This window comes from Nerophis ophidion, linkage group LG08 (genome assembly GCF_033978795.1).
Source record: "Nerophis ophidion isolate RoL-2023_Sa linkage group LG08, RoL_Noph_v1.0, whole genome shotgun sequence".
In the NCBI taxonomy this organism is placed as follows: Eukaryota; Metazoa; Chordata; class Actinopteri; order Syngnathiformes; family Syngnathidae; genus Nerophis; species Nerophis ophidion.
The window spans coordinates 16,087,317-16,095,828 of NC_084618.1; the positions used below are offsets into that span (position 1 = coordinate 16,087,317).

The 8,512-nt window shown below is 39.6% G+C and overlaps 1 protein-coding gene across 2 annotated transcripts in view; it reads left to right on the forward strand.

The window, feature by feature from the left end:
* Positions 1 to 2,484: 2,484 nt before the first annotated feature.
* Positions 2,485 to 8,512, forward strand: part of mast4 (microtubule associated serine/threonine kinase family member 4) — a 241,142-nt gene continuing 235,114 nt past the window's right edge. For both annotated transcript variants that reach the window (XM_061907856.1, XM_061907857.1), the window contains exon 1: positions 2,485 to 2,840. In XM_061907856.1, coding sequence (XP_061763840.1) covers positions 2,709 to 2,840 — 132 coding nt within the window. In that variant the 5' untranslated portion in view covers positions 2,485 to 2,708. The remainder of the gene's footprint in view (positions 2,841 to 8,512) is intronic.

Sequence of the window (8,512 nt, forward strand, 5' to 3'; positions counted from 1 at the left end):
TATGTGTATATATATATATATATGTATGTATATGTGTATATATATATATATATATATATATATATATATATATATGCACCGGCGATTCAGAGGGTCATAAAGTCTGCACAAAAAATCATGGGCTGTCTCCTGCCCTCCCTGAAGGATTTATACGACTCCCGAAGCCTCAAGAAAGCAAAAAACATCACCAAAGACAGCACACACCCTGGCTTCCACCTGTTGGACTTGCTACCATCAGACAGGCGCTACAGGTGCATCAGAGCCAGAACAAACAGGCTCAGAGACAGCTTCTTTCCCAGAGCTGTCACCATGTTGAACTCTAACTTATAATAATAATAATAAATCCCCCCTATACAATATCATGCCCTAATAACCTACTGTGCAATACTACACTTCCAGTGCATTCAAACTGATTGTTATTTATTACTTTGGTACTCTTGTGTTCTTCTGTATATTGTACAGTATTTTGTATTTCTATAGTGTTTTGTATATTGTACAGGATTGCTTATTATTTTTATTGGGTAGTAGTCTGTTTATTTCAATTGTTAGTTTTTTCCTTTATTACCTCTTGTGTTATTTATTTCACCCCATATTTGTTCCCACTACCGCACCTTAAGTTGGAGTCTTTAATCTCGTTATATGCAAATATAATGACAATAAAGTCTATTCTATTCTATTCTATTACATATATATATATATATATATATATATATATATATGTATATACCTTTCTATTTTAGTTACTTTATTGAGTTTACAACCCCCTGTCGCTGATTTGTACTGTGTTTGTACTTATTTTGAATATTATTATTTCTCGATCGTTTGTAAATCTTGCAGTTTATAAATAAAGGTTTATAAAATAGAGCAAAAACCAAAACAAAACAATAGTTCCCAGGGAACGCGTGTCTTAACAGTAGCTACTATTAGTTACATTGTTGTTTTGGAAAAAAAACAAAAACAAAAAACCAAACCAACACAACAAAACACAACACAACACAAAACACAAAACAAAACTCAACACCAAACAAAACCAAACCAACACAACACAACACAACACAACACAAAACCACAACACAACAAAACAAAACAAAACAAAACAAAACACAAAACACAACACAACACCAAACAAAACCAACACAACACAACACATCAAAACAAAACACAACACAAAACCACAACAAAACAAAACACAACACAACACAACACCAAACAAAACCACACCAACACAACAAAATACAAAACCACAACACAACACATCAAAACAAAACACAACACAACACAACACCAAACAAACAACACAACACATAACCACAACACAACAAAACAAAACACAAAACACAACACCAAACAAAACCAACACAACACAACGGCGTGGCGCAGTGGGAGAGTGGCCGTGCGCAACCCGAGGGTCACTGGTTCAAATCCCACCTAGTACCAACCCCGTCACGTCCGTTGTGTCCTGAGCAAGACACTTCACCCTTGCTCCTGATGGGTGCTGGTTGGCGCCTTGCATGGCAGCTCCCTCCATCAGTGTGTGAATGTGTGTGTGAATGGGTAAATGTGGAAGTAATGTCAAAGCGCTTTGAGTACCTTGAAGGTAGAAAAGCGCTATACAAGTACAACCCATTTATTTATCATTTAACAAAAAAACACAACACAACACAACAAAACAAAACACACCACAACACAAAACCACAACACAACACAACAAAACAAAACAAAGCAAAGCAAAACAAAACGAAACACAAAACACAAAACAAAACAAAACAAAACAAAACACAACACAACACAACACATCAAAACAAAACAAAACACAACAAAAAACAACACCAAACCAACACAACACAACACAACACATCAAAACAAAACAACACATCAAAACAAAACAAAACACAACACAACACATAACCACAACACAACAAAACAAAACAACACAACACAACAAAACAAAAAAACAACACAACACAACACAACACAACGCAACACCACAAAAAAAAAAAAAAAACAACACAACACAACACAACAGAACAAAACAACACAACACAACACAACCAAAACTAAACAAAACAAAACACAACACAACCAAAACACAACACAACACAACACAACACAACACAACACAACACAAAACACAACACAACACAACACAACACAACACAACACAACACAACAAAACAAAACAAAACAAAACAAAACAAAACAAAACAAAACACAACACAACACAACACAACACAACACAACACAACACAACACAACACAACACAACACAACAAAACAAAACAAAACAAAACAAAACAAAACAAAACAAAACAACACAACACAACACAACACAACACAACACAACACAAAACTAAACAAAAAACAAACTGTTCTTTTGGCACGAGCGCTGAAGTTGCTGAACGTGATTGGTTAGCACTCACTTCCTGTGGGCGTGGTTTACATTTGTTTCTCTTAGGGCGCCGCGCTCTCGCCGAGTGACGTCAGTGTCGGCATGGACGCCGAGGACTAAACAGCCCAGCTCAGGCCGGCAAAAGTGTCTTCTGCCGGACGTCGGAAACACACTTTTAATCGCTTCCGGTGTCGGGCTGTCAGGACCATGCTGCCAGGTGTGCTGCAGGTGCGCTAGCCGCCAACTAGGACGCCTTCAGCGGGGGGTTTGTCCTCGCCGAGCCGCGGAGGTCTCTCGGCCCGCGGGGGAGCGACGAGTCATGACGGCCGAGGTGGAGGACTCGCATTTCAGGAGAGTTCCCCAAGTGGAGGAGGACGCAAATAAAGAGCTCGGAAAGGAGACCCCGGACCAAGGAGACCAAGGAGACCATGACGACTGCGAAGACGAGAAGGTAAAACAACAACTTTAAAAAGTCACGAAAGTATTTGAAACATGTTTTTAATCACCTCGCCTGGATATCAAAACACTACGTCAATTTTTTAAATAATTAGAGGGCGTCTGCCAGGTGTGTCAAAAGTGCGGCGCTGGGGGTCTTTTGTGGCCCGCGGCTAATTCTTTCAAGTCATTTTAAAATATATCCATCCATCCATTTACTACCGCTTATTCGCTTTGGGGTTGCTGGATCCTATCTCAGCTGCTATAGGGCGGGTGTCAAACTCAAGTACAGAGTGGGCCAAAATTTTAAACGGAACAAAGACGCGGGCCAAGGTTGCACAAATGAACCTTTTAATAGGGACCCAACCAAGTTTTGTATTCAATATTGAACAAGCAAGGCTTATTTAACTTTAGTGACATGCAAAATCCAGTTTCAAATAATAATAATTAAAAAAATATCAATGGCATATCAAATAAAATTTAAAGAAAAATGTAATGCCTTTTTTCTATTTGCAATCTTCTGAGGTAAATATCAAATTTTTTCCACAGGCTGATAATAAATATGAAAATAAAATAACAATGAATGAACCAAACATTCAAGCCTTGAAGTAGCAAGAGAAAATGCATGAATAAAACGTTAATTATTGCTCAGTTTGCCGGAAGTTTCCCGGAAGAGTTAGTGCTGCAAGGGGGACTGGGTATTTGTTCTGTTGTGTTACGGTGCGGATGTTCACCCGAAATGTGTTTGTCATTCTTGTTTGGTGCGGGTTCACAGTGTGGCGCATATTTGTAACAGTGCTAAAGTTGTTTATACGGCCACCCTCAGTGTGACCTGTATGGCTGTTGACCAAGTATGCCTTGCATTCACTTGTGTGTGTGTAAAAGCCACAAATATTATGTGACATGCTGTTAGTATGGAGGAAAAGCGGCAGGACGACAGGTTGTAGAGAACGCTAAAGGCAGTGCCCCCAATATAGTTGTCCAGGTGGAAATCGGTAGAAATTCGGGAGAATGGTTGCCCCGGGAGATTTTCGGGAGGGGCACTGAACTTCGGGAGTCTACCGGGAAAATTAGGAGGGTTGGCAAGTATGAGTATTAGCGGTGAATGCGGTGTTATACAGCGGCACCGACGCTGTATGACACCGGCGGGCCAGCTCTAATGCTAAATTGATATTGCCTCAAGGGCCAAATTAAATTACACGGCGGGCCAGATTTGGCCCACGGGCCAGAGTTTGACACCCATGATATACACCCTCCATTTTAGTCTATTCCATTCTATTCTACCAACCTCGTCAATTGTGTTCTTTTAATGTCACAAAAGTATCACTTTAAAAAGCATTGATGCGACACATCATTTTGTTAGTGTGGTATTGTTAATTCCTATATGACAGGGGTGCCCACACTTTTTCTGCAGGCGAGCTACTTTTCAATTGACCAACTCGAGGGGATCTACCTCATTTATATATATCATTTATATTTATTTATTTATGAAAGAGACATTTTTGTAAACTAGTTAAATGTGTTTAATGATAATATAAGCATGCGTAACACATATAGATGTCTTTCTTTCACAAAGACAAGAATATAAGTTGGTGTATTACCTGATTCTGATGACTCGCATTGATTGGAATCAGACAGTAATGATGATAACGCCGACATTTTCAAATGGAGGAGAAAAAAAGTTGTCCTTTCTGTACAATACCACATGAAAGTGGTTGGTTTTTGGCATCTAATTCCATACACTTTACAAGAAAAACATTGGCGGCAAATCCCGTAGCTTGCTTGATTGACATTCACGGCACCCGAGGGTCTTGTGAGATGACGCTGGCTGCTGCCAGTTCATTATTATGAAAAAATGACAGAGAGGAAGGCGAGAAACACTTTTTATTTCAACAGACTTTTGCGCCCTCCCTTCCGTCAAAACTCTAAAGGCCGACTGCACATTTCCTATCTCCACAATAAAAGCACTGCTTCATGCTGCCTGCGCTAACAAAATAAGAGTGATGTGCACGCCAGCTTTCTAAGGGATCGCTTGTGCACGCCAGTTTTCCGAGACTCTGTATTTAGTTAGCGCAGGCAGCATGAAGCAGGGCTTTTATTGTGAAGATAGGAAATGTGCAGTCGGCCTTTAGAGTTTTGACGGAAGGAACGGCGCGAGAATCTGTTGAAATAAAAAGTGTTCCTCGCCTTCCTCTCGGTCATATTTTCATAATAATGATCTTGCAGCAGCCAGCGTCATCTCACAAGACCCTCCGGTACCGTGAATGTCATTTAAGTGACGTCTTGGTGAAGATTGATGATCACTAATTTTTAGGTCTATTTTTTTTTAAAAGCCTGGCTGGAGATCGACTGACACACCCCCCGCGGTCGACTGGTAGCTCGCGATCGACGTAATGGGCCCTTGCTATATGACATATTTCTGCTCAAACTCTTGATGGATCTGTCCGCACACAGCACCTGCGTGTACATATAAATGTACGTGACTAAAAAATAATAATAATAATAATTACATAAATACCCCCATCTATGAAGATGTAAAAATAGCGATAAAGGCATCATGAAATAACAAAAAGCTGACAAGTTTATGTTAATAATGAATTAAAAAAAATGCGTGTGTGTGTGTGTGTGTGCATGTGTGTAATGCTTTGGAGCCCCTGCCTTGAAAGAAAATAATGTTTACCTTGGTGACCTGAATCATGAGCCCTCCTCTAAAGCAACACTTGCCCTGGCCTTAAAAAGTAAAAATGTGATGCCTGCGATACATGTAGTAACTACCTGCGTTAGGACATGGGCATTATATTTGTTGTAAGTGGCAGTAAAAAAGGTATGAAAAACATTCAATTGAATTTGCTGATACCCGCACAAACCCTGCAAAAGTGGAATAAAAGACCAAACAGGTGAAATGTAACAAGAAAAAGTTGCAATATTGACACTATTAACACAAAGTTGCCTTTTAGGCTTTTTTTTTTTTTTTTTTTTTTTTACTTTAATTGCCAATACTTAAAATATAATAAAACCTATACTTAGGGACCGATGTCCCTTTGGGACAGAGGACCCTATTGAATTTCTAGCGTTTTATTCTTTCTTTCTTTATTATTATTCTGCAACTTTTGAGCTGTAATTTGACCCCCTTAACATGTTTCAAAACTCACCAAATTTAACACACACATCAGGACTGGCGAACTTTGCGATTTAATAAAAAAAACAAAAAAAACCTAACTCCGAAACTAAAAATTGCATTCTAGCGCCCCCTATGAAGAAAACAGAAAAACTGCCTGTAACTTCCGGTAGGAATGTTGTAACGACAAGAAACAAAAACCTCTATGTAGGTCTCACTTAGACCTAGATTTCATAAACTGACACCCTTCAGCACAAATAAACAGGAAGTTTGCAATTCCCCCTTCAAAACAAAAATTTTGTACAAACACTCACCTTTGCCTCTTTGAGCTGTAATTTTACCCCCTTAACATGCTTCAAAACTCACCAAACTGGACACACACATAAGGACTGGCGAAAATTGCGATCTAATCAAAAAACCTAACCCCAAAACCCTATAATTTACGCTCTAGCGCCCTCTAGGAATAAAACACAGACAAAACTAATCCTAGGAAGAAAACACAGACAAAACTGCCTGTAACTTCCAGTAGGAATGTCGTAGACATGAAACAAAAAACTCTATGTAGGTCTCACTTAGACTTACATTTCATATATTGACAACTCCCAGCAAAAATCATCAGGAAGTTTGCAATTCCCCATTCAAAACAAAAGTTTTGTAAAAACACTCACCTTTGCCTCTTTGAGCTGTAATTTGACCCCCTTAACACGCTTCAAAGCTCACCAAACTTGACACACACATCAGGACTGGCGAAAATTGCGATCTAATCAAAAAACCTAACCCCAAAACTCTATAAGTTACGCTCTAGCGCCCTCTAGGAATAAAACACAGACAAAACTAATCCTAGGAAGAAAACACAGACAAAACTGCCTGTAACTTCCAGTAGGAATGTCGTAGACATGAAACAAAAAACTCTATGTAGGTCTCACTTAGACCTACATTTCATATATTGACAACTCCCAGCAAAAATCAGCAGGAAGTTTGCAATTCCCCCTTCAAAACAAAAGTTTTATTAAAACCGGTCACCTTTTTTCAAATATTATCTCCTCTGAGCCCGTTTGTCGTGTCGGCTTCAAACTACCACAGGAGAGAGATTGAACCCTTCTGATTAAAAGTTGATGAAATAGTTTTAATCACTGCTACAGTTTTGATTTTACCAGCCTTCAAAGAACCACTGCGCTGAAAACCATTTCAAAGATGGCCGCCGTGCACAGACACAGTGAGGGAGACGTTTTTTTTCTTTTTTTTACCCCTACCGCCTGCTGCTGTTGCGCACGCACCAACATTCGTGGGGGAGGGGCTGTGATCGTCGATACCAAGATGGCTGCCAGGTGCCGTAGCTAAGACGGTATGTTTTAGAGTTGTCGTTTGCCTGCATATCGTAAAAAACAACCACCCGACATTCTTTATTTTGGGTACTTACATGTGGTGCCTGACTGTTGTGGCGTTTTTTGTTTTTTTTTCCCTACCGCTCCCAGTATTTAATCTTATAAATGGCATAAACGTGCCAGTGAGACAATATCTGAATAATATTAACATTAGTTGTGCTTCGCCCTCTTGAGAAATATTTGTTAAGATGGCTGCCGGCTAGCTACCGCTCATCTGGGCTTGGGTCTCGGGGGCAGCAGCCAAAGCAGTCCCGTCCATCGCCGCTTGCAGCTTTAATTGACAATTAGATCTGAAGTTGATCTACAGCGGGGGTCAGCAACCCACGCTGGAGCTCGCTGGAGCATTTTTAAAAAAGGATTGAAAATGTAAAAAGATGGGGGGAATTTTTTTTTTGTTTTTTTTGTTTGAGGACAAACATGACAGACCTTCCCATTTGTTAGATTTCTTGATAATATGTTTGTGTGTATGCTTGACTGATGAGAGTGTTTGGTGAATATCGTTTTGTCCTACTAATTTCGGCGGTCCTTGAACTCAGCATAGTGTGGACTGTGACGCAACACTTTGTTTAATCTTTAAACACTTTTTTGTGGGGAAATATTGCATGTTTTGTGTTTTTGACAAAAAAAAATTATGTCAACGAATAGGTCTGAAGTTGATCTGCTGATAGATATTGAAGCGTTGAAAGTAAAAAAGAAAATACCGTATTTCCTTGAATTGCCGCCGGGTATATAGTATGCGCCTGCCTAGAATTACTGCCGGGTCAAACTTGTTTCGCAAAATAATTAGCGCATACTTAGCATTACCGCCGGCTCAGGATTAACGGCGGGTCAGACTTGTTTTGCAAAATATTATTTTTATTAGCGGATGTCTAGTATTTCCGCCGGGTCAAACTCGTTTCGCCAAATAATTAGCATATGCCTAGAATTTCCACTGGGTCAAACTCGTCACGTCACAAGTGACACTTGACTGTCATCATTTTCAAAAGGGAAGAGGCTGATTTCAATAATTTGAAATCGCATAAAGGGAAGAAGATTAAGAGCTATTCAGAAGGATTTAAGGTCCAAGCTATTGAATATGCTAAAAAGAACAGTAAGCAGCTATGTTTTATTAATATACCGTAGCTGCGTGTGTGAAATATGAGTCATTAAATGCCTCCTGGTGGTAGAGGGCGCCAGTGATCCTTC